Here is a 23,365-nt window from a genome sequence, read left to right as displayed (position 1 = left end):
GGAGGTGGTGTGTCACCCCCCTCCCTCCACCCCAGGACCCTCCTGATCAGCATCTCCCCCATCCTGTCCTCAGTCCCCAACAGGTGACAGCAGCAGGAAAAGGCACAGCAGGGCCGGGAAGCAGCTTTATTTGGGGAAGGGTGGGATCAAGGGAGGGGTCCCCAAAACGGCAGACCCTCGAGGCTGAGGGGGGGGGTGTTTCTCATTTCCTCTTGATGGCCTTGAAGAGCTCGATGCCAGCGGCCACCGTCCTGATGGCCACTGGCACCAGCGGCCAGAAGCGCTTCACCCGGACGGGCTGTGGGGAGAGGAGATGTCACAGGGTGGCGGGGGTCCATGGGGCCCCCCCAACTGTTCCCTCGGGAGCTGTGTGCTGTCGCCCCCCCCCACCCCGGGACCCTCCAAACTTACATCCACGGTGGAGTCCACGCAGGTGACGTCGAGCACAGGGCGGCTGCTGAGCTGGGGCACGGGCACGGAGCAGTCCTTGATGAGCTAGGGAGGGGCAGGGGCTGAGCGTGGGGACACACGGCAGGGGGGGACAGTCCCCAGGCTGGGGAAATGGGTGACACTCCCCCCCCCCAAGGCTCTCACCCCATCCTCCTTGAACTCGCAGGTGTCGAGGCGGGCGCCTGAGCGCGCGGGGCAGCGCGTCTCCATGACGGTGAAGTTGAGGCGCTGCAGGGAGCTGAGCTGGATGTCCTGCAGGGACAGGGATGGGCACAGGGACAGGGTGGTTGGCACCCACCACCATGCGCCCAGAGACAGCTCACGGCAGAGCATCCCCCCACATCCCATCCTACACCCCTAAACCCACCCCCCCCACCTCATGCATAGGTTCTGGTGTGCCCCCTGATGTCCCCACAGCCACAGCAGGGGACCCGGTGGTGTCTCCAAGTGGTGACACTCACCGGGGTGGGCTCGGGGTCAGCACTGAGCAGCCTGAAGACGTTCTGCACCTCGGGGCGCTGGTTGTAGGAATCCACGGCCTGAGCCAGCGCCTGGGTGTAGGTGAGCGGGACCGGGGCGGGGAGGGCGCAGGCCCCCCCCAGCACCGCCAGCACCAGCACCCAGGAGTTCAGCATCGCGTCCCTACGGTCACCAACACCACCCCCCAACCCGTGTCCCCTTTTATCCGCTCCTGGGAGGTTGGGAAACCCACCCCAGGGCTTGACTCCCTCCCCCTCCGGAAACACCTGGCCCCAGCCCACAGAGTGGCAGTTTTTTTGGGGGGGAGGAAGACAAACAGGGCAGGGGGTCCTGAGCGTGTCCTGCATCTGGCCCTCCCATCCCTGGGAGCTCCTTGGCTGTGGGGGGGGTGTGTGGTTTTGGGATCCCGGGGGGGGCGCAGGGGGGGACAGGGCAGCGCAGGGACCCACAGTGACCACGGTGACACTGGGAGCGTTGCAGGGGGACGTTTATTGCAAGCAGAGCACCCAGGCAGGGGGCACAGGGTCAGGGGGGGACACGGCATCAACCGCTCAGGGTTTGGGGTTTTTGAGGTCGAGCTTGTCACGGATCCAGATCTTGCCACACTGGAAGAAACTCCTGAAACGCTCCTTGATCCTGGTAAAAAAATCCGTGAGCCTGGATCTGGATGTGCGGAAATGGCCGAGCTGGGAGGAGAAGCGGCAGAGTCAAACCTTGGGGAGATGGGGGGTGCCCCGGGGGATGTGTCCCATGGCAGCCAGGGGTGGGAGCAGGTGAAGGGAGAGCACCCAGTGGGGACGGTGCCTTTTTGGGCATTTTCTTACCTTGGTGGGCACCTTCTCACAGGAGAGCTCGACCGTGGGCTGCTGCTGCTCGAGGAAGACGAAGCCCCGGCACCAACTCACCGTCTGTGGGGAAGCAGAGGGGAGTCACGATGTGGCTGAGAGGAGCCCAAACCCTTCCTCATGCCTCAGTTTCCCCACCAGCTGCTCCCCACTGAGGATGACAGCGGGTGGCCCCGCAGGGTGAAGCCTCACCCCGAGCCAGCGGCTCTTGCAGGTGCCAGTGGCCGTCCCCGGGGCTCGGCATGAGGTCTCCTCCACGGTGAAGCTCAGCTCCTGCCGGTCCTGCAGGTCCGCGAGCTGGGAGAGGGGACAGGACCCATCAGCTGTCCCCAATGCCCAGCCCCAAAACAGGCTGGATCCACCCCAAGAGGGGCCACATCCAGCCTGGAGATGGAGCCCCAACTTGAGTGGGCTCCATCCCCACAGGTGGTTGGACCCAGCCCCAAAACAGGCCAGATTCAGCCTCAAAAAGGGGCCGTATCCTGCTCCCGGGATGGAGGAGCTCAGCACTCACCCAGCCGGGCGGGGACTGGGCCTCCCGGAGCCGCAGGACGTAGGGACTGACGGCCCTGGCATTCAGCAGTTCCACGGCCGCCGAGACGACGTCACCATAGCCCACGGCCCAGAGCCCTGGCGAGGATGGTGGGACGGAGCTAGCCAGGCCTCCCGGCGTGGATCCATCCAGCCCTGGCGTGGTGGCTCTGGCCGAAGCCAGCAGCAGCAGAAGTGGCACCAGCATGGCTGGGCACAGCCTCATCCTGCCTCCTGGCACCCGCCGTGCTGAGGAGCCCTTTTATAGGAGCTGCCACGGGTGTTCCCACTGGCTGGCGCTTCCCCCTGAACAGCTGGGAAATTCCCAGCGGGTCGAATCCAGCCAGGAGCTGAGTCCGTCCCCATTTGGTCCCCAGAGCAGTTGTCCCAACCCTGGGGTCACCTCCGGGGCTCAGCAGATGAGAAGCCACAGGATTTGGGGTCCCCACAGGCGCAAGGACAGGGTTGACACCGAGTGACAATGTGGCCATGGACCACCCCCAAGGTGACCCCCAAAGAGCCGACCCAGGTTTGATAGGGACGTGGGGTGACACCACATTGGGTTTCTCACCCCTGTTCTCCCACGGGGTTGGATGAAGAAGCCACCCTGCCCGCCCCGACCGGGGCTTTCCAGCCCCCCAGGGGTGTTTTATGGCTGGGCGGGGCAGTGAAGACATCTGTCCCTCACAGCAAACAAGGTGGGTTTGACCAAACACAGCCTGGGGAGCAGTCACTCTCTCTGAGGCCAAGCAGGAACCTCCAGGAGGGCATCAAGGGACACTGCCCAGAAGAAGACCCCCCTGCACAGCGAGGGGAAGCCCAAAGCCACCCAACAGGTTCAGAGCTCCCAGCCAGCGGAGGTCATGGAGTATGTTCTCCCAGCGGCTTGTAAATCAAACGGGGACAAGCACACCCGGGTGGCAGCTGGGAAGTTCCCGGGGATGGATGTTGGCCATCACAGAGCCGTAGGTTGGCCCCAGAAAGATCCAATTGCAACCAGGTCCAACCTTCCATCGAGAAGGGACCCTCACTCCTCATCCAGGTTCATCTTGAGAACCTCCAGCAACAGGTACTCCCCCTCCCCAAGGGGGTTCTTCCAGTGAATGACTGGTCTCACTGTACAGCCTAAGTTGAGATGAAGCCTCTCCCAGTAGCCATTGCCCTTTGCCTTCTCCATGTGGGTCCTTGAAAGCCTCCACCCTTGGAGTACTGCACTGCTGCGATGACGTCCCCCCAGAACCTTCTCCTCTCCAGGGAGAAGAGACCCAAATCCTTCAGTCTTCCCTCCTAGAGCAGGTTCTCCAGCCCTTTTACCATCATCCTGGCTCTCCTTGGGACACTCTCCAGTCTGTCCACGTCCTTCTTGACTTGTGGGGACCAGACCTGGACCCACCACTCCAGGGGTGGCCTGGAGGAGAGCTGCTTTGCTGGACCTCCCGCTTCCAAACAAGTACGCGCTGGTTGGAGGGGGCAGCCTCAGCTGTGGTGATCATGAGACTGTGGAGCTCAAGATCCTGAGAGGGGGAAGCTGGGCAGAAAGCTGGATCACCACCTGGACACTTCAAGAGAGAATCTGGCCTCACAGAATCATCTCCATCGGAAAATCCCTTGAAGCTCCTCCGGCCCAACCATGAACCTCACCCTGACCGTTCCCAACTCCACCAGATCCCTCAGCGCTGGGTCAGCCCGACTCTTCAACCCCTCCAGGGATCCCGGGGACTCCCCCCCTGCCCTGGGCAGCCCATTCCAACGCCCAACAGCCCCTTCTGCACAGAAATCCTTCCTCAGAGCCAGCCTGACCCTGCCCTGGTGCAGCTTGAGGCCTGGAAGAATCCCATGGGATACAGCCCTGGAGAGAAGTGGTGCCCAGGAGAGCTGGTTGATTTCCAAGGATCATCTTCTCCAAGCCAAACAGGCCATCCTGACAAGCAGGAGATGAAGAGAGGCAGTGGAAGGTCTGAAAGAAACTCCTGACTGAGCTCAAGGACAAGAGGGATACGTACAAGAGCTAGAAGCTGGGATGGGAGGAAGATGCAGGCTCTGCCCAAGTTGCAGGGTTGGGTTTAAGCAAGTCAAATCCCCCCAGGGCTTTTACTCAGCGAGACAATGGTCAGGAGCCATCAGCAAGGCCTGAAAATGGGCTCAACAGCCAGGCCCAGAAGGTGGTGATCAGCAGCACAAGGTCCAGATGGTCACTGGTGCTGTTCCCCAGAGGTCCATAACGGGACCAGAACCATTTCACACCTTCACTAACAATCAGGACGATGGGGCAAGAGCACACCCACAGCAGGCTGGTAGATGACACCACACTGGGAGGAGTGGTTGATGCACCAGAGGTTTGTCCCACCATCCAGAGGGACCTCAACAGGCTGGAGGAACCTCATGGGGTTCAACAAGGAGAAGTGCCACATCCTGTGCCAGGGGAGGAACAACCCCAGGCCCCACATGCTGGAGGCCACCCAGCAGCCTGTCAGAGAAAGCCCTAGGAGTCTTGGAGGACACCAGAGTGACCGTAGGCCAACATCAGAACTGGTTACTCAGAGGGGTTGTGGAGTCTCCAGTATTTGATATACCCATATACCCTGGGCAACCTGCTGTGGCTGAGCCAGCTCTCAGCAGGATCCCTGCCCACCCATCTGTGCTCCTTCCAGCTTTTGGGGAAGGTAAATTCCTTTCAAACACTTCAATTCTTCCAAACTCTTCTAAATTCCTTCCAAATTCTCCAGTTATGCAGAAAACTGGATCTGCTGGGGGGACACCCAGCACCAGGGGGTCCTTGCTGGGACTCCTGTCCCTCTGCAGCACAACACCAAGGTGAGCAAAGTCAGCTGCCTTTTATCAGACCCCAAATCCCCCCAGATATCGGACACGTAGTCAAGCAGCACCGACGTCCCAGAGGGAGACAGGCACCTGATGCCCACGGGAGGCTGTACCAGGCCTCCAGGGGGAATTTTTTTGCTCCATTTTTCCTGATTTAACATCAACCAAAAACGGTGTCAATACATCTAAATAATTTTTAAACATCCTGCGTCAACCCCGAGCAGACTCACCCTTTTCAAAACAGACCTGAAATCCTGCGAGGCCATTTTGGGAGCAAACAAGGTGAAATTTGGTGAGTTTAGTTGGGGCAACTCCACACTCATGCAGCCACAGCTGCGCTTCTCAGGCCAACTCCCCACCCCTGACAGGGAGGAGGGGTAAAACAACACCCCCAAAACCAAACACAAAGGCCCTGAGCCATGAGAAATACCCCACTCATAAATCAGTCTCTTGCTTTATTTGACCATCAAAAGATTGAGCTGCCCCTCCTCATTCCTGGCAATCCACCTATTTATATTTGTCTTTTATTCATTCCTACAGCTCAACCCTGATCTGTTTGGACACTCTGATACCGCAGGAAAGAAAACACAAGGGTCGGGTGAGGCAGAATCTTACCAGTGACACCTCAGTAGGTAAAGTGAGGGCATGGCTGGTCCATCAGCCCTGGAGCTGCAGCACCAGAGAGGGGCAGGGGAACACCACCACCACCACCCACCCCCAAACCAAACAAACAAAAAAGGCAGCCGAAGGAGGAAAAGGCTTGGGGGGGGGGGGGGGGACGACGACACTGTGGAAGGAGTAAGGGGGCTCGGCCCCACGGAGGAGCAGCCTCACACCGCCCCCTGCTCTATTCCCACAGAGGGGCTGGTCCCGCAGCCCCACAAAATGGTGGCCTGAGGGGTGAGGCCGGGCCCAGCCTGATCCGCGGCCTCGCGTACGGCCGCCCCCCTACCCGCCGCGCTCCAGCCCCGGGCAAGCCGCAGGGAGAGCGACGAGCCCTGTAATGGCGGCCGCACAACCGGAAGTACCGCGCCTTTCGCGCCGGCGCCTCACCCGGTAGCCGCTGGTCGTAGATTGATGACGTCACGCCCGCGCGCTGCCAATAAGAGACCCGCTGCGGCGCAATGACGCCATCGGGTGGCGCCGCCGCGCACGCGCGGTGCGCCTCTTGGCCGGCCCCCGGCGGTGTGGCTGCGGCGGGAGAGGTCACGCTCGGTGGCGGCGGGAGGGGAGGGCCCGGGGGCTCTGGGGAAAAGAGCCCAGGGGCGGAGGGATGGGTCTGGGGGGAGGTAACCCGGCGTGGGGGCTCTGATGGGAGCAGCCCCGGGGGGTGGAGGCTAGGCCTGGGGCTCTGAGGAGCGGGGCTGGGCAGGGAAGGAGGCAACCCCGAGAGGATGGTGTGGGGAAACCGGGAGCAGCTGGGGAAAGGGCGCCGTGTCCCTGGAGGCCCGGTCGAGACTGGGGAGGAGCTATGTGTGCTCAGAGCCGGCGGCAGCCGCTCTGGGGTGGTTGGGTGCTGCCTTGGGGAGCCCCTCGGGGTTCTGGTGACAGGTGAGCCTCAGCCGGGAAGAGCAGAGCCTCTTCCAGAGTAGTGTTGGGTCGATTGATCCTCAGAAAGCATTTATTGCCTCTTCACATCCAGTACTGGCACGCAAAACAGTTCTCACAATCATTACCCAAAATCAGCTGCCTCCTCCATTTTTATCTCTGAAATTATGCTCCTAAATGGTTTATTTTCCTTTTGTAGCGTGCCTAAAATGTGGCGCTGACCTCCAGCCAGTTACTGCTACCGGCCTTCCTCCCCCTCCCCACACACCTTCCACCATGGCAGTCCACTTGGTGCGACGCTGCTGCTGGCGGCACTTGGGTGCCTTGGTCTCTGCTCCCTCAGCAGTCCCGGCTTCTCTGCTGGCACCAGCTGGGAAGGTGGCGATGGCAAGAGCTCTGTCTCAAGCACCTTTCGCTTCATTTCATATTTCGAGCCCTTCCAGCTGGGCAGATGGATTTTCAGTCAAAGAGCAGGTGGAGGACAGCAGGAATCAAGACCACAAAATGATTGGGGAACTGATCGAAACAGCCACGAGTCCTCAAGAACTCTTCCAGTTGAGTGTCCTCCATACTCTTAATAGCAACGAAGCTGCACTAATAATTACTCAACTTTCCCGGCTCGCGGCGGAAAAAAAACTGGAAACAGGGAGCATTCTGCAAGATCATCGTTTCCAGCAGCTCATCAGCATCATGGATTCCCAGGTAAGTTCTCTCCCACCCGCAGAAGAGTTTTGGGGGAAAGAATCCCAGTGGCTGGTGCTCCTGGGATTAAACTGGCATGTCTGGCTGGAACCACCTGCTTGTTCAGGATTTTATTTTGTCTTTCCAAGTAAAAAATGAGGGGATCGGGAGGTGAAATTATCAGCTCTAGGCAGGGTGCCTGATTTTTTTTATCTAAAAGCACTGCTTTTTGGACTAGAGGCAAAATGTAGCAGAGGGATCATCCTTGTTAAGTGCTGCCTTGCTCCTGTCCCCATGCATTTTTAGCTTTCTCAGTCAGATAAAGCTGAAACTTTGCTAGTTAGTGGCAAAGACATATCAGAGCCAGGCAGCCTGTGAGAACATGCTGGTGCCTGTGATGTCTCACTCAGGCATCCTGGTGAATCCTGCTGTGATTCTTCCCACTGGTTCTCAGCCCTGGGAAAAGCCACTGGGTAAGATGGCGCATTTGAGGGGAGCCAGTGCACTGTGCCCAGCATGTTGTACAGCCAAACCTTGGGAGCCCCTTCAAATTTGGCAGCTGGTGCTGGCCCAGCTGGCTGCTACAGAAATACCTGCAGCTTGTGGACCCCGTGTCATGGGATCACAGGATGGTGTGGGTTGGAAAGGACCTTAAAGATCAGCCAGTTCCAACCCTCCTGCCATGGGCAGGGACACCTTCTACTCGTCCAGGTCGCCCAAAACCCTGTCCAACCTGGCCTTGAACCCTTCCAGGGAAGGGGCAGCCACAGCTGCTCTGGGCAACCTGTGCCAGTGTCTCACCACCCTCACAGGAAAGAATTTCTTCCTTATGTCCAACCTAAACCTACCCTCTTTTGGTTTAAAAATGTTGCCCCTTGTCCTGTCACTACAGCCCTCAGTAAAAAGTCTTCCTCCATCTTTCTTATAAGCCCCTTTGTGTATTGAAAGGCCACAGGATGGTCTCCATAGAGTCTTCTCTTCTCCAGAGTGCTGAGTAGAAGGGGAGAATCCCCTCCCTCGCCCTGCTGGCCAAAATTCTCTTGATGCAGCCCAGGGTATGATTGGCTTTCTGGGCTGTGAGTGCAATTGCTGGCTCATGTCCCATTTTTCACCCAGCAGTACCCTCAGATCCTTCTCCCCCAGGCTGCTCTCATCCCGCAGCCTGTGCTGGCACTGGGGGTTGCCCCGACCTGTGGATTTGCCTTGTTGAACTTCAGGTGCAGGCAGGGTTCTGGGGGTACAGGCATTCTGTACATGCTTCATATTTCTCCTGATCTCTCTGCTCCCTAAAACCCATCTAAGGGTAGCAGAGAGTTGGGATTTGTCCTGAAGTTGCCCGGATAGCTCCGTTGAGGTGAAACACTTCTGTGCTGCTGTATTTGGAGTGAAAGTACTGCTGCTGCATCGCTGTCACTGTGGGTTGAAGGGGTGACCCTGGGGACCCCTCAGTGGGGAAGGGATGCCCTGGAGCTGGCAGAGCCAAGCTCTCACACTGCATGAGTGATATGACACTCAAGGCAGTGTGACTGAAATGTAGGGAACTGCCAAGAGGAATGTGGTAGCTGGAAACACAATTTTCCTCCAACGAGCTGTCATTGCAGTCATAGGCAACTGAATGTAAGAGGTCATTGTGTCGATGCAAAGATGCTTTGGTGCAAAGAAACTAAAATTAACTGGCCTGTAATGGCCTTGTGTTGAGCTAGAGATTTTGATGAGGTGTGGGCCAGGACACCATTGAGGGAAAGGGCTGTTAACAGACTGGGGGGTGAGTTTTGTACATGTGAATGAGTGACAAAGGTGAGGGAGCAGCCAGGGGAGCTGTCTGGTCCTCTGAGTGGCTTTCTGAATAAGCCAGGGCAAATTGTGAGCTCTGCTTGCTTTCTCAGCTGCCTCCTGGCCTGTGATTTTTTTTTTTTTCAGATTTTAGCAGAGCACCCTGGCAGCGCTTGGGTCGTTCTTGTGCTGGAGGTGCTGAGCCGTTTCTGAGCAGCACTTTGGGAATTCGTCATGCCAGCAGAAGTGCTGGAGTTTGGACAGGCCAGAGAGTTAAGGCCTTTGTTTGCCAAAACCCATGTGGTCCCTTCCACCTGAAATTCAGCATCTTGCAGCATTGCCTTGCTGGCCTCCTGCACGGTTGCTCTGAGAAGCAACTTCTCCTTTCTGAAATAATTTTGTAATGTTGGGATCTTGTGTTCTGTTCTGGGACAGCAGTGCAGCGATGATGCTCTGAAGGGCCCCTCAGAACCGAGCTTGTACTAAGGATTGGGTTTTTCATGGAAATCAGGAGAGCTTTCAGACTGGAATTGCCTTTTAGTGCTTCCTGGCAGCAGCAGGTCACAGCTGGGGGAGCTTGGGCTGGGAGTGAAGGAAGTGAAAGCGAGAAGACCAATTGCTGGTGGAAAATCACAAGCTCCGCTTTGTATCAGGCATTTGAGAACAGTCAGCGTGAGGTTCATGGTTGGACTAAATGATCTTCGAGGGCTTTTCCAACCCAGATGATTCTGTGGGGCTGCTGGTGGGGGCACAGCCAGCGGTGGCCAGGCAGAGTGGGAGACTGGGCAAGTCCTGGTGCTCCCAGCAGCCAGTGGGATTCATGCCCAGCCTCCTTTCAGAGGCATTGGAGAGAAATTGGAGCTTTTAGGATGTTTAATCTGACCTGAGGTGCTGAGGCAAGCTGGAGCTGTGTGGTGTTACCCCCCAGGACCCTCAACTTTCTACGCCTGAATCTTTCCCACCGCTCTTCATTATACCAGCCACACCACAAGGAAGCTTAAGTGCTTCCAAAGGAGGGTCAAGTCTAGTTAAATATTCCACCCAGCTGGTAACAAATCTGTGTAACTTCCTTCTCTGAGTCAGGGAGAGTTCACCACCTGTGTGGCAGCTCTGTAAGTGACGTGTAGTTACCTCATGAGGCTCGTTCATGCCTTGAGATCAGTGCATGGCTTTGGCTTGTAAAGGAGTTGAGGTTTCTCTTCCTCACTGGGCACTGGGTTGCACCGGCTTGTTTCCGACTGCTCAGGCTACACCTGTGAGGAGGAACAGAGGCCTCGTGTTGCAGTGGGGGACAGCTGGGTGACCTCAGACTGAGGAGGACTCTCTTGCCTCCCCCTCAACGCTGTGCAGGTCTTTCTGTAGAGACAGAGCTCGTGTTTGGCATGACTGGCAACTGAATGCTCTCGTGCTGTCTCTCCTCACAACCTTTCCCTTTTTTCTCCCTGCTTCCCAGATTTCTCACGTGTGGAATAACACATTGGTGAACCTTCTGAGGAGCCTCTACTCCCTGGGGATGGACCGCAGCAGGAGGGAGATGCAGTCGGTGGAGCAGGAGGTACTGTGGCGGCTGCGGCGCCTCACCTTCAGGCAGCTCTCCTCCCTGGCAGAGGCCTTGGCAATCAAGCAGGGAAAGGAGAGCAAGCTGCTGAATGAAGTCATCAGGAAGCTGGAGCTGCGTTGGACGGAGCTTGAGGGCACCCGCACCGTGGTGGCACTGATGGGCAAGATCGGGCACATCTCCCCAGCTCTGATGGACCGGCTGGAGGACAAGGTAGGGGCTTGGGCTCTCCCTCCCACCCCCATCCCCTTCAGACAGGCCACCTCCTGCAGGTGACAACAGCAGGACAGCCCTGTCCCCCTCAGCCCTGTATGAGAACACTTAAATTCCACTTATTCTGCACTTACTGCTGCTCCAGAGTACCTTGGCCTGCGCTTATGTGTTGTTGTTTAAGCAGTTTCCCCTGTTTACCAAGTTTACCTTGACTTTAGTAAGGCCTTTGACACCATTTCCCACAGCATTCTCCTGGCAAAACTGGCTGCTCGAGGCTTGGATGGGCACACGCTTTGCTGGGTAAAAACCTGGCTGGATGGCCGGGCCCAGAGAGCTGTGGTGAACGGAGTTAAATCCAGCCACGAGTGGTGTCCCCCAGGGCTGGGTGTTGGGGCCACTCCTGTTTAACATCTTTATTGATGATCTGGACAAGGGGATCGAGTGCCCCCTCAGTCAGTTTGCAGATGACACCCAGCCTGGGTGGGAGTGTTGATCTACTCGAGGGTAGGGAGGCTCTGCAGAGAGACCTGGACAGGCTGGAGCCATGGGCTGAGGCCAACTGGGGGAGTTTCACTCAGGGCAAATGCCGGGGGCTGCCCTTGGGCCACAACAACCCCCAGCAGGGCTACAGGCCTGGGGAGGAGTGGCTGGAGAGCTGCCAGTCAGAGAGGGACCTGGGGGGGATGGATAATGAGCCAGCGGTGTGCCCAGGGGGCCAAGAAGGCCAATGGCATCCTGGCTTGTGTCAGCACCAGCGTGGCCAGCAGGGACAGGGAAGGGATCTGAGCCCTGTGCTCGGCACTGGTGAGGCCGCCCCTCGATTCCTGGGTTCAGTTTTGGGCCCCTCACCCCAAAAAGGCCATTGAATGACTCGAGCGTGTCCAGAGAAGGGCAACGGAGCTGGGGCAGGGTCTGGAGCACAGGTCTGCTGGGGAGCGGCTGGGGGAACTGGGGGGGTTCAGTCTGGAGAAGAGGAGGCTGAGGGGAGACCTCCTGGCCCTCTGCAACTCCCTGCCAGGAGGGTGCAGAGAGAGGGGATGAGTCTCTGGAGCCAAGGAGCCAGCGCCAGGCCCCGAGGGAATGGCCTCAAGCTGCCCAGGGCAGGGTCAGGCTGGCTCTGAGGAAGGATTTCTGTGCAGAAGGGGCTGTTGGGCGTTGGAATGGGCTGCCCAGGGCAGGGGGGGAGTCCCCATCCCTGGAGGGGTTGAAGAGTCGGGCTGACCCAGCGCTGAGGGATCTGGTGGAGTTGGGAACGGTCAGGGTGAGGTTCATGGTTGGGCTGGAGGAGCTTCAAGGGCTTTTCCAACCGGGGTGATTCTGTGATTCTAAGAGGGGTTTCCATTTGAGGAGCCATGCAGACAGCCCCTTCCCAGTCCATCCTGATATGAGTGGGTGCCTCACCCTGCTCTGTGCTGCTGGAAGCGGGGCTGAGCTGGTGTGTTTCCCTTCACAGCTGCGGCAGGTTGGCAGAGAACAGGCTCAAATTTCCTTAGCTAAGCTGGCAAGCAGTAACTTACAGCTGCCAAAACCGTGGTCCTTTGCTTCTCTATACAAGCCAGGCTGTGAGAGGAGCTGTGTCTGTGCTGTCCTCACCTTCTGGGCATCTGTCATCTTCAAAGGGGACAGGTCTGTCCCCTCCAGTGCTCAGTGGGTCTGTATTTCTGTCTCTCACCAGAGTAGGGAAATGTCCCTCAGGTCAGAGCCCTGCATCAAATTCAGTGTCCAGCCTGTGCTGGAGACTGGCCAAACATCAGCCACAGTGATATCTTGTAGTTTGTATCCCTCTCCCTGGGGATAAATAAACGCTCCAGACCCCAGCATGTGATGAGGCAGAAGGCTGTAGCTGGGCCTGGCGGGGTTGTCAGCAGAAGCAGAGCCTGAACTAACAATGAGTAGCTCCTACGAACGTGATGGTGCGTCCAGTTCTGGAAAAAGACTCTACCTGCCCCTCGCTTTGTATTTGCCCTTTATGGTCCTGCTCAAAATATTTCTTGTCAGGCTCTGGAGCTTGCTGAGCAGTTCAACCCTGATGACATCCGGAAAGTAACGCTGACTCTAGCCTACCAGAACCGGCGCTGCGTGCCTCTGCTCCGAGCCTTGTCCTACCACCTGATCCAGAAGCACCCTGAGCTCAGCCTCAACGTCCTGATGGACCTGATCTTTGCCTATGGTAAGTGGCTTGGTTGTGTTGGGACCTGCTGGGCGTTACGTGTGCTAACAGCTGATTTTGGGCACTTGAGCGGGGATTTAATAGTGTTGCTACCACAGCCAGATGAAGGAGAAAGGCTGGCAGGGTACGTTAGGCCAGGCCTAGCATGGCAGCCAGTGCAGCCAGGTAGTTTCCAGCTCTGAGCACAAGCAGAGCAAGCCCAGGTATGCCATTTTCCTTCCAGTGAGTGGAAAGGAGGGGACTTGTGATGAGAGAGCACTTCGGAAGGGTGGTTGGGGTGCCAGGGAGCCCCTCTGCCCTGCAGTGTCAGCAGCTAGTGAGCCAGCATCCCCCAAATGGCCCCAAAATCTTCTCTCTCTTCCTCCTGTCGCCACGGGTTTCTCAGGGAGCCCTGGCCTCTGTTTCCTTGCTTAGAAAACTCAGCCCTGGGTAACAGAAGGGCTGAGCAGGAGAGCTGGACTTTTTATGTGGGAGCAGTGGCACTAAAATATCTTGATTGCTTTCCACCCGGGGTATCCTAGTGACAAATTAATGATCATTTGAGAAGTGCTCAGTGCTGAATTTGTAATCTTCAGTGGGTGAGGTGCTACGAGTACTTGTACAAGTGCTGGCGGACACTCAGGGCAGTGGCAGCTGCCTTGGTGATGTTCCTGGCCACAGGGTAGACCAGAGCCACCAGATACTTGATGGTGACAGAACCTGGTGCTAGAACAGCTCCATTAGCAGCAGAGCAGCACTAATGGATATTTTGTTTTATGATCCTTTGTTCTCTGGCTCCTCTTTCCATGCAATGTTGCATGGTCCTGTTCTCCTCTTACTGTTGGTAGCCAGTGGGAAGCCTGGACCAGCAGGATAAAGGAAGCCAGGAAAACCAAGGAGCTCCTCTTCAGTTGACTGTCCAACTTGTGGTGGTGGGAACAGCTCTTCTGGCAGCCGCTGGGGCCAGGATGGTCTTCATAAGGTGGTTACACTCTCAAAGAAATAATTGCAGTAGGCCTGGCCTCGAAGGGAGCTTGTGCTCCTCTCGTTGATGTTCCCAGCTTACTTGCTGTGAAGTTGATGAATCTGCGACAAGTTTTAAGGAGGGTGGTGGGTGCTCCATGTCACAGCCTCCAAATCCGTGCAGGGCGCCTTTCTCAGAGGCAGAGCTGTGGGTGCTGCAGCTCCGGGAGGGCAGCCGGACTGTGTATGTGGGCCTGGGTCGTACACAGAGGTCAGACTAGGTAATCCAGCAGCCCGCTGGCCTTAAAACCTACACAGTGGGCAACTACAATGGCTGGATGTGGTTTGGGAGCAAGACTGGCTCTCGCTGGTACGCTGCGCTGTTTCTTCGATGCCACATCTTTGCATCGGGATGGTTTGAACCTGTCGTTGCTGCTGCTGCTGGTCTCGGATGCTGCCTGTGTCCCTCTCTTGGGGACTGTCCCCTCCTGGCTGGTCTGTACTTGCCCACAGTCCCTCCGAGGCTTGGTGCTGTTGGTTGCTCGCTTGTTCCCCAGCTGATGCGGGGTTCCCTTAGCGAGCTCAGGGGTCAGACCAGGGTCTGTAAATGGAGACACGTAGGGCTAAAATCTGCACTGGGTTCAGGCTGGAGCCATGAGCTGGCCCTGGTGTTGAGAGCAGAGACTTGGGCTGACCACAAAGGATGGGGCTGGGGCAACTGGGGGAGGCGATACCGGTCTCTGAGCCTCCTCTGCTCCTAAGGAACAGCTTTGTGCTTTCCCTCGTGCCACCAACCACCCCCAAGCCGTGGCTCCCGTACCAGCTCCTTGTAAGTGGCTGCTGCTTTCTCTTTGCTCCTTTAAGGAAAACTGAATTTCCACCAGCCCCAGGTCTTCCAGAAGATAGCCACCGACCTGCACCCCCACGTTGCCAGCATGACGCCCGTCGAAGTGACGCGCTGCATCAGATCCTTTGCCCTCCTCAAGTGGCTCAGCCTGCCGCTGTTTGAGGCCATCGCACAGGTGAGGAGGAGGAGGGAAGCCTCCACTGGTACCAGTATGACTGGAATCTACCCCAGTTCCCAGGAGATAAGAGCAGTTTCCCCCCTGACACCTCTCCAGAGATGCTGTCTGGGATGTTGTGGCTGTTTTTCCTATCTGGCTGTAATTGAGTCTGACAGGACTCGCTCTTCATCCTCTGCTAAACTCAGCGCTGAGCTGGGGCTGGTCTCAGCTCCATCTGAGCGCCAGCACCGCTCCTCTCCCCAGGCACCTTCCCAGCTATGCCCTACTTTATGCTCCTGCACTCTTGCATCTGTACCAGAATATTACGGAGCTCTGCTTCCACTCCCAGCTTTCCCTCATGCCAAGATAAAATCCCAGGGGAACACTAAAAGACCTTCTACTCGCGTTTTCCCATCTTGCCATGGGGCTGGACGCATCCTTGCCTGACGCTTTCAATCTTTTCCGGTCTGTACTCATGTAGGACAGACCTAAATCTCTGGTTTTGTCCCCTCTTATCTTCCAGTATGCCCTGGACAACGCCAAGCAGCTGTCAGTCAGCCATCTGTGCAGCATCATCCTGTCTTTTGCTCGACTGAACTTCCAGCCTAGCAGCAGCGAGGACTTCTTCAACATGGTAACCTTCCTCCTTTCCTCCTCTTCGTCAACCTTCCTCCCTCCCTCGTGAGCAGGAAGGCTGCCCGTCTCCTTCTGGCACATCCCTGTGTGAAAGTGTGTGTTGGATGGCTTGAGCCAGCTTTAAGCAGTGTGAGGAATGGGAAGGGGGAGCCTTGAGCTTAGGCCAGGCTTGAAAAACCCGCCCTGTGCTCCCCTGGCTGTGTGTGGGGTGAGAGGTGCACCAGTTAGTCCGTGACTGCCTCCAGTCCCTGCAGGCTGGCTTTTCTAGCAGACACAAGCAGCGTGTGGGTGTTCACTTGCCCTCCTGAACTCCTGATTGCTGTAATATAACTCTTTATAACGAGCCCTTCCTGGCAGAGCTCTCCTAGCCCAGCCAAGCCCTTGGTCTGGTAGTGCCGAGTCTGCTCCCCTGGCTCTGCGTAGGGATAGAGGCTGGCTCGGGCAGGCTACCTGCCTGGGGAGGAAGGTTGCCACATCCTGGGGCGAGGAGACAAGCAGAGGGGGAGCGTCCTGTGTGGTTTAGTGAGAAGCTGGGAGGAGGTGAGCGTGGGGTAGGCGCCGTCCTCGGCGTCCTCCTGCCTTCTGCAGCTCACGGGGGCGGCTGGGCTGGCCTCTGAAGCGGAGGAGGAGGAGGTCACCTTGAGCTCCCTGGGGACAGATTTACGCTGACGATTTCAAGTTGCTGAGCAAGCGGGTACCGGCTGAGCGCCGGGCAGAGGGAGCATGGTTGGCCCAGCCCCAGCTGCCATGCGCAGCCGAGGGAGAGCACCCGGATACGGGTGTTTCCCATCAGCAGGACCCTGCACCCCGCTGCAGGGCAGCTTGTCCCCTGTGGCCAAGGCCTCCTGGGGAGCAGGGAGGGCTCCCTGGGATGGCAAGGTGTGGAAGTAGCATCCAGGGCTCTGGGCTGCCCCTGCCAACCCCTCGCTACAAAAAAGGCCATTGAATGACTCGAGCGTGTCCAGAGAAGGGCAACGGAGCTGGGGCAGGGTCTGGAGCACAGGTCTGCTGGGGAGCGGCTGAGGGAACTGGGGGGGTTCAGTCTGGAGAAGAGGAGGCTGAGGGGAGACCTCCTGGCCCTCTGCAACTCCCTGACAGGAGGGTGCAGAGAGGGGGGATGAGTCTCTGGAGCCAAGGAGCCAGCGCCAGGCCCCAAGGGAATGGCCTCAAGCTGCCCAGGGCAGGGTCAGGCTGGCTCTGAGGAAGGATTTCTGTGCAGAAGGGGCTGTTGGGCGTTGGAATGGGCTGCCCAGGGCAGGGGGGGAGTCCCCGGGATCCCTGGAGGGGTTGAAGAGTCGGGCTGAGCCAGCGCTGAGGGATCTGGTGGAGCTGGGAACAGGCAGGGGGAGGTTAATGCTTAGACTGGAGGAGCTTCAAGGGCTCTTCCAACCTAGATGATTCTGTGATTCTGTAATTGTGGTCACCATGACAGGGGGTTTTGTAACAAGCACAAAACTACTCATTTTTGAGACGTTGCTAAAAAGTTCTCCAGATTTAACAGGGAAAGCCCTGCAGGATGCAGAGCTTCAGGCACCCGTACGTTTGCAGCCCTTCCTCCAGCTCTGCTCGCAGGAGGTTTTTTAGTTGCAGACTCTGAAGGGGTTATTGCCTCCAGCCCCACCTTTTCCAGGTTCTGCCTTCGTGGGCTGAAAAGTTTGTTACCCCAGGGTTTTTGCATTTTGCTGCTGGGCTTTCTGCTGAGCAACCCCCTGCAGTGACATGGCATCCTGGGCCAGCAAACTCACAAGCTGCAGGGTCACGTTAAGAGCGATCTTAAAACCGCCCCTCTGCACCTAACCCAGGGGAGAGGCACCGCTGTCACGGAGAGGTTGCAGTGTAACACCTCGGGGAGCTGTGCAGCTGCCAGACCTGTGTGTTTTGCTCAGGATCAAGGCGTCAGCAGCACCGACCCGAGCTGAGCTGTTTGTTTTTCCTCCCCGCAGGTCCACGAGGAGCTGCAGGGCCAGCTGGCCAGCCTGGAGCCTCACCTGCTCACCGACGTGGTGTGGTCGCTCTGCGTGCTGCAGCAAGCCAAGGCTCCCTACCTGCACTGTGTGCTGGCGCCCGACTTCCACACTCAGATCCAAGGTGAGGTGGGCGCCTCTGCTGCTGGAACTGGGATGAGAACCTCAGACCTGGGGCAGGGAGTGGGGATACTGAGCCTGGTCGGGCTAAATTGGAGTTGAACTGGTTAATCAGGAGGGAATCGGTCTCGATGGGCTGTAATGGATCCCCCCACCCACAGCTCCGTGCAAGGGGAGCACAGAGCAGCAGCATGAGGAGAGTTGGGCTAGTGAGAGCCACAGCCTCCAGCTCCAGTAGCCCCCTCGGGCTGTGGATTTGTGTCTGTGTGCGATGGGGGAGAAGGAGAACAAGACAGTGACTGCAAAGAGAATCTGCTCGAGCCATCCTCCTGCACGCTGTCCTGCTCCTGCCTTCCCTGCTCATTCCCCATGCTCTCCCATACTGCCTTCTTCCCCAGGTCCTGCCTGCTGCCTGCTCTTCTGCCTGCCCAGCCCAAAGCTGAGCATGATACGGCTGGACCAGTGCCTGCAGGGGTGAAGCCCAGCAGGGCAACATGTTGCCCCTCAACCTGGGTGTGGAAATCACATGTCACACAGCACAGCTCACTGCTCTGCTCCAGCACTGCCCGTGTGCTTCCCTAAGCCCATGACAAGATAGAGGGACTTGGGGGGGGGGGGGGGGGGGTGTTGGTTGATAGCCAGCACATGAGCCAGCAGTGTGCCCAGGGGGCCAAGAAGGCCAATGGCATCCTGGCTTGTGTCAGCACCAGCGTGGCCAGCAGGGACAGGGAAGGGATCTGAGCCCTGTGCTCGGCACTGGGGAGGCCGCCCCTCGATGAGTGGGTTCAGTTTTGGGCCCCTCACCCCAAAAAGGCCATTGAATGACTCGAGCGTGTCCAGAGAAGGGCAACGGAGCTGGGGCAGGGTCTGGAGCACAGGTCTGCTGGGGAGCGGCTGGGGGAACTGGGGGGGTTTAGTCTGGAGGAGACTGAGGGGAGACCTCATGGCCCTCTACAGCTCCCTGCCAGGAGGGGGCAGAGAGGGGGGATGAGTCTCTGGAGCCAAGGAGCCAGCGCCAGGCCCCGAGGGAATGGCCTCAAGCTGCCCAGGGCAGGGTCAGGCTGGCTCTGAGGAAGGATTTCTGTGCAGAAGGGGCTGTTGGGCGTTGGAATGGGCTGCTCAGGGCAGGGGGGAGTCCCCGGGATCCCTGGAGGGGTTGAAGAGTCGGGCTGACCCAGCGCTGAGGGATCTGGTGGAGTTGGGAACAATCGGGGTGAGGTTCATGGTTGAGCTGGAGGAGCTTCAAGGGCTTTTCCAACCCAGATGATTCTGTGAAGAGATGGGACGGGTTGGTGTTTCTTGACCAAACGGTGACTGCTGGGGAATTGCAGCCCCGTCAAATTCAGTCCCTGCCCCCTCTGTGGCGGGGACTGGCCAGCCGGCTGCCACAGCAACTTCTGTGGTGTGTGAGCCCCACGTCCCCTCCTGCGGGACCCCAGGGAGCAAATCACACCACAGACACTGGGCTCAGATGACAGGCCTGTCCCCCAGGACGAAGAGCCAGACCCTGCAGTTGGGGGGGGGGCTTTGGGCTGCATCTCAGCTCCTCTCCTCCCAACCAGGCGACGAGTCCCCCAAGGCCCAGAACTTACGGCTGAAGCTCATCCACATCAACGCTGCTGCCAAGCTGGAAAGCCCTGACTACCAGGGCCCGTTCCTGCCGTCGGAGATGCTGGTTGCTGCAGAGCCGGCGGAGGAGAGGGTGACCCTGCTGCAGAGCAGCCTGCGGGAGGCACTGACCCGGGTGCTGGGCAGCCGCGAGAACGGGCGCCTCGACGTGCGCACCCGCTATGGCTGGCAGCTGGGTGAGTTCCTCCTCTCCCTGCCCCAACGGGCACCAGTAGGACTTCACCGGGCTCTGCCAGGGCAAGGGAATTGACCTTGAGGGCTTGGGTATGGCTACCAGGCTTTATCCCTACCTCGTTCTTCAGCCTCACACTGCTCTGCCTCCTCATCACAGCCACCTGTCTTGTTCCTGTCTGCCTCCCACACATTGCTGCTCAAGGCAGAGCAGGAAGGGCAGCCCAGGGCTTGGTTGTGGGCAGCAGACGCAGGAGGAAAACCCTTTCTCCTGCAGCCAAGCAGTGTTGAGGGGAGTGAAAGTCTTTGAGCTCTGTTCTCTCTTGCCCCTGGCTCCCCCAGCTCCCTGCAGCCCCGTCAAATTCGGTCCCTGCCTGCTCTGTGGCAAGGACCGGCCAAACGGCTGCCACAGCAACTTTTGTGGTCCACGAGCCCCTTGTCCCCTTCCCGTGGGACACAGGGGGGTAAAATCACACCACAGACCTGTTTTCTGCCCGAGGAGATGCTTGGGAAGCAAACCCTGTGCGAGGAGGGTGCTGTACCCTGGCTGTGTGCGCGGAGCTGCTCCGTGGCTTCAGCAAGGAGGGTTTTTTTTGGGAAGGAAATGGTGGGACCAGGCGTGTTCTGCGTCAGCATCCACAGGGGAGAGGGTGGGGGCAGCGTCCAGGTGGGTCTCAGGAGTCCTCGTGTTCCCTCCTCTCCATGCAGATGCCGAAATGGTGGTGAACAGTGAAAATAAACCTCTCCCCGTAAAGGATTTTGCTGCTCCCCATCTGCTCCACTCGGAAGGGACAAAGCCGCTGCCGCCAGGTGCCAGGAGGTGGGTCTGGGCTCAGCTGTGCCCCACTACACAGGCAGGGAGAGGAGGAGGAGGAAGAGGAGGAAGGCTCTCGTGGGCTCCACGCCTCCCAGTCGCCGTGGCCAGTGACTCATGCCAAGGATGGGGTGTCCAGCTGCATCCCCCTTGTTTGGGAGTGGGGGGGGGGCTGGCACAGGGCAGAAATGGGGGTCAGGGCTGTGCCAGCTCCGCGTGGGGTAACATTTTGCAGCCAGGCCAGTGGAGGCACAGCAGGAGAGGGGGCCAGACGCTGGTCAGGGCCGTGATTTTTCTCTCCGAGCCTCTGCCAGCTCTTGCCTGCCACGGAGCTGGGCTGCCTGCAGGGCTGTGGGGACTGAGCTGCCTCCTCCCTGCCTGCAAAAGGCAGCACCACACGGCTCGGCTCGCTGCCAGCCCTGGGCTGTGGAGAAATGGTGCTTGAGCTGCTTCTCTGGTGGCTCAGAGGCAGGATAACGGCTCTGGCGGGATAAATCCGTATCCTGGTGGCACAGACCCTTCTGCTGCTGCGCCCTCCGCAATCCTGGTGCTGCTGCCAGCTCCTCTCCCTCATGTGTCTCCCAGGGTCGCTTTTCTCCGGTGGGAATTCCCCAGCTTTAGCAACAGGAGCAAGGACCTGCTGGGCCGCTACGTCATGGCCCGGCGCCACGTCCAGGCGGCCGGCTTCCTCGTGGTGGATGTGAGTAGCCCTGAGGAGGGGGAGGAGGGTCTCTCGCTCCGTGAAGACAAAGGAGCAGACGCTTTTGGGGGGGGTACCAGCTTCCTTCTTGCTTCCTTCACCTTCTTCCTGACAGTTCTGGATCCTGCACAGCGAGGCAGAGTCCCAGCTCGGCCCCTTACCCAGGGTGGCTCAGCAGCTTGCCCGCTGGCCTGCCCAGGCTGGGATTAGCCACCTGATCCCCTGCAGGCCACCTGCTAGGCAAGGTAGCCAAGGTCTTAGGGCGCTGATCCCCTGCAGGGAGGTAATTACCCCTGAGGTAATTCTGCCTCTGGCTGCTCGGGGAGGAAGGTTCCATCCCTCTGCCCTGGCTTCGTACCGGCAGCGTGACTCCTTTGGGGGGGGGCTGGAGGGTCCCCTGTCACCCCAGAGCAGCATCACTGTCACCGCAGCCTGTCCCCAGCATCCCCCCCAGGTCCCTGCGCCCGCTGCTGCGCTTTGAGGCTGATGCAAAGCGAGGTTTGAGCTTCACCGGCGCTGGTTTTCCCGGTTGCTTGCGTAATCCTTCGCCTCACTGGCTGGCTGGGGGGGCTCAGAGGGGAGACGGGAGGAGGAGGAGGAGGAGGAGGAGGGAAGTGCCGCTTTCTACAGCTTCACCTAAATATAGAGACGGGGTGGGTGGTGGGAACCCCCCAGACGAGGCTGCTCCCTCGTACCGGCTGGCAGAGCCACGTCCCAGCTTGGTTATTTTTTTTTTTTTTTTAACGCAGCTGGAGCCTTCAGCCAGAAAGCAGCGGCCGGGCTCTCAAACCCCTTCCTCAGTTCCCCCCCAAATAAATATTTTTCTGCCGTTTGCCAGGCCGGGTCTGCTGAGGAGGACGAGGGGGTGGGCTGGAGGCAGGAGCACAAAGCCCTGCCCGTGCCTGCTTCTCACAGAAGCCCGTTGTTTGGCGGTGGTGACGCGGGCTAATTTGGGGACAGGACTCCATTGTCTGCGCTGGGGTCCCCTGGGTGGCATCGGCAGAGGGTGCCCTCACCCTCCCCAAATCCTGTGTCTGAGGGCGTCTCCTCTTCCCCCCTCACCCCAACCCCTCGCTGCAGGTTCCCCACTATGAGTTCCTGGAGCTGAAGCTGGAGCGGCAGCGTGTGGCCTACCTCAAGGACAAGCTCAACAAAGCCAGGGCTGAGGAGATGGCGAGCTAACCTCAGAAACCTGTTCAATAAACCTGCCGCTGTACAGTGGCCACGTTTTGGGGTGCAGCTTGACTTTTTCCTGGGGTGGGAGTTGGCTCCGCGCCGGTGCTCGGCACGACTTTCACCACGGCTCAGCTCCTGGAGGAGGCCGATTTAAACCAGGGATTAGGATTAAGAGCAATCCCGGCCTGTTTTATTCCCAGTTTAGTCCCTGGGGTGGCTGTGTGGTGGGAGAGGGGAGGGAGGGTTCTAAATGGGGAAGGTTTCGATCCTGAGCACCCCCACAGCTACCCCCTGTTACCCTGCACACCGCGGCACTGTCCCCCCGTGTCCCCCAGGGCATGTGCAGCCGGGCTGGGGGTTTTGAGGGGTGGGGTGGGGGGGGGGGGGTGTCAAGGTGGGAGAGGAAAACCCTCTATGTGGTGGGAAGGACTTTGGGGACGGATTAATGTCCATCTGGCTATGGGGATGCTGCGGGGCCTTGCCACAGCCCTTCCAGCCTCTCAGGCTGGTAGAGGGGGGGCACATCCCGACCCCCTGCGCTCTCTGGGGGAGGTCACAGCCCATTTTCCCGAAGCTCTCGCACCCCACGGTGCCGCGAGGAGGCTGTGGCCGTGCCGAGGTGGCCGGGAGCTGCTGAGTCACGGCTCCAGGGCTGCTCCTGGCACTGGCAGCACCGGCCTCGCTCTGTGCCCGGGGTGGCAGCCACCACCCTGCTGGGCACCAGCTGCTCCCCGTGCCTCGGTTCCCCCTCCCCAGCATCCTTTATGGGGGGGCTGCCTCATCCCACTGCACAGGGGTGTCCTGAGGACACCCAGTCTCTCCCGGGCATCTCCTTCCCTGCACCCCCCACACACACCCCCCAGGGTCTGTCTGTCCATCCACCACCAACCAGAGAGGGGGGGGGTACCCCACCACCCCCCCACGTTGCCAGGGAACCATCCCTCATCCTCCTCACCATCACCACGGAGACAAGAGGAGGAGAAGGGCTGTTCCCATGGCGACCACGCAGACACCCATCCTGCCTTCTCAGCGGTACCCGAGGACAACGCAGGGTGGGGACACCACGGGCCCCCCCCCATACCACTGGCATCACCCCCCACCACCACATACAATTGTTTTTAGGGTGTCTCTATCCCCACC

At 58.8% G+C, this 23,365-nt stretch overlaps 3 protein-coding genes and 2 non-coding genes across 6 annotated transcripts; 3 read left to right on the top strand and 2 right to left on the bottom strand.

Moving 5' to 3' along the window:
• Nucleotides 1-189: 189 nt before the first annotated feature.
• On the bottom strand, nucleotides 190-1,088 carry LOC141957191 (cathelicidin-3-like). Its single transcript, XM_074898198.1, has 4 exons — nucleotides 912-1,088; nucleotides 595-702; nucleotides 412-495; nucleotides 190-298 (listed from the first exon to the last, which is right to left on the bottom strand). Exons 1-4 carry the CDS (start codon nucleotides 1,083-1,085, stop codon nucleotides 203-205), a joined length of 462 nt encoding a protein of 153 aa, XP_074754299.1. The 5' UTR covers nucleotides 1,086-1,088; the 3' UTR covers nucleotides 190-202.
• Nucleotides 1,089-1,481: 393 nt separating this feature from the next.
• Nucleotides 1,482-2,532, bottom strand: LOC141957190 (cathelicidin-B1-like). Its single transcript, XM_074898197.1, has 4 exons — nucleotides 2,290-2,532; nucleotides 1,968-2,072; nucleotides 1,755-1,838; nucleotides 1,482-1,616 (listed from the first exon to the last, which is right to left on the bottom strand). Exons 1-4 carry the CDS (start codon nucleotides 2,530-2,532, stop codon nucleotides 1,482-1,484), a joined length of 567 nt encoding a protein of 188 aa, XP_074754298.1.
• Nucleotides 2,533-6,246: 3,714 nt separating this feature from the next.
• TBRG4 (transforming growth factor beta regulator 4) lies at nucleotides 6,247-22,270 on the top strand. 2 transcript variants are annotated; one of them, XM_074901053.1, is made up of 11 exons: nucleotides 6,247-6,331; nucleotides 6,874-7,376; nucleotides 10,582-10,899; nucleotides 12,898-13,069; nucleotides 14,876-15,033; nucleotides 15,539-15,649; nucleotides 17,595-17,739; nucleotides 19,298-19,540; nucleotides 20,244-20,355; nucleotides 20,935-21,049; nucleotides 22,130-22,270. In XM_074901053.1, the coding sequence occupies exons 2-11, from the start codon at nucleotides 6,951-6,953 to the stop codon at nucleotides 22,229-22,231; spliced, it is 1,902 nt and encodes a 633-aa protein (XP_074757154.1). In that variant the 5' UTR covers nucleotides 6,247-6,331; nucleotides 6,874-6,950; the 3' UTR covers nucleotides 22,232-22,270. The 2 variants fall into 2 exon arrangements, with proteins under 2 accessions (XP_074757154.1, XP_074757153.1); XM_074901052.1 differs by lacking the exon at nucleotides 6,247-6,331 and adding an exon at nucleotides 6,506-6,677.
• LOC141958292 (small nucleolar RNA SNORA5) lies at nucleotides 19,062-19,199 on the top strand. The gene has a single exon (XR_012633253.1). It is a non-coding gene; the product is annotated as a small nucleolar RNA SNORA5 (small nucleolar RNA).
• Nucleotides 19,883-20,022, top strand: LOC141958293 (small nucleolar RNA SNORA5). Its single transcript, XR_012633254.1, has one exon. It is a non-coding gene; the product is annotated as a small nucleolar RNA SNORA5 (small nucleolar RNA).
• Nucleotides 22,271-23,365: the final 1,095 nt, after the last annotated feature.

The sequence above is a fragment of the Athene noctua genome, chromosome 2, assembly GCF_965140245.1.
Source record: "Athene noctua chromosome 2, bAthNoc1.hap1.1, whole genome shotgun sequence".
Classification (NCBI taxonomy): Eukaryota; Metazoa; Chordata; class Aves; order Strigiformes; family Strigidae; genus Athene; species Athene noctua.
The sequence above is the reverse complement of the archived record's forward strand: the minus strand, read 5'-3'. Positions and strand labels throughout refer to the sequence as shown.

Bases quoted from the DNA above. Each gene is read 5' to 3' on its own strand.
- LOC141957191 (XM_074898198.1), bottom strand. From the start codon at position 1,085: ATGCTGAACTCCTGGGTGCTGGTGCTGGCGGTGCTGGGGGGGGCCTGC. The intron at 703-911 runs GTGAGTGTCACC...CTGTCCCTGCAG, and splicing joins CTGACCCCGAGCCCACCCCG to GACATCCAGCTCAGCTCCCT. The intron at 299-411 runs GTAAGTTTGGAG...CTCTCCCCACAG, and splicing joins GCGTGGACTCCACCGTGGAT to CCCGTCCGGGTGAAGCGCTT.
- LOC141957190 (XM_074898197.1), bottom strand. From the start codon at position 2,532: ATGAGGCTGTGCCCAGCCATGCTGGTGCCACTTCTGCTGCTGCTGGCT. The intron at 2,073-2,289 runs GTGAGTGCTGAG...CCCCTCTCCCAG, and splicing joins CCCAGTCCCCGCCCGGCTGG to CTCGCGGACCTGCAGGACCG. The intron at 1,839-1,967 runs GTGAGGCTTCAC...GCTTCCCCACAG, and splicing joins GCAAGAGCCGCTGGCTCGGG to ACGGTGAGTTGGTGCCGGGG.
- TBRG4 (XM_074901052.1), top strand. From the start codon at position 6,521: ATGGTGTGGGGAAACCGGGAGCAGCTGGGGAAAGGGCGCCGTGTCCCT. The intron at 7,377-10,581 runs GTAAGTTCTCTC...CCTGCTTCCCAG, and splicing joins TCAGCATCATGGATTCCCAG to ATTTCTCACGTGTGGAATAA. The intron at 10,900-12,897 runs GTAGGGGCTTGG...ATTTCTTGTCAG, and splicing joins TGGACCGGCTGGAGGACAAG to GCTCTGGAGCTTGCTGAGCA.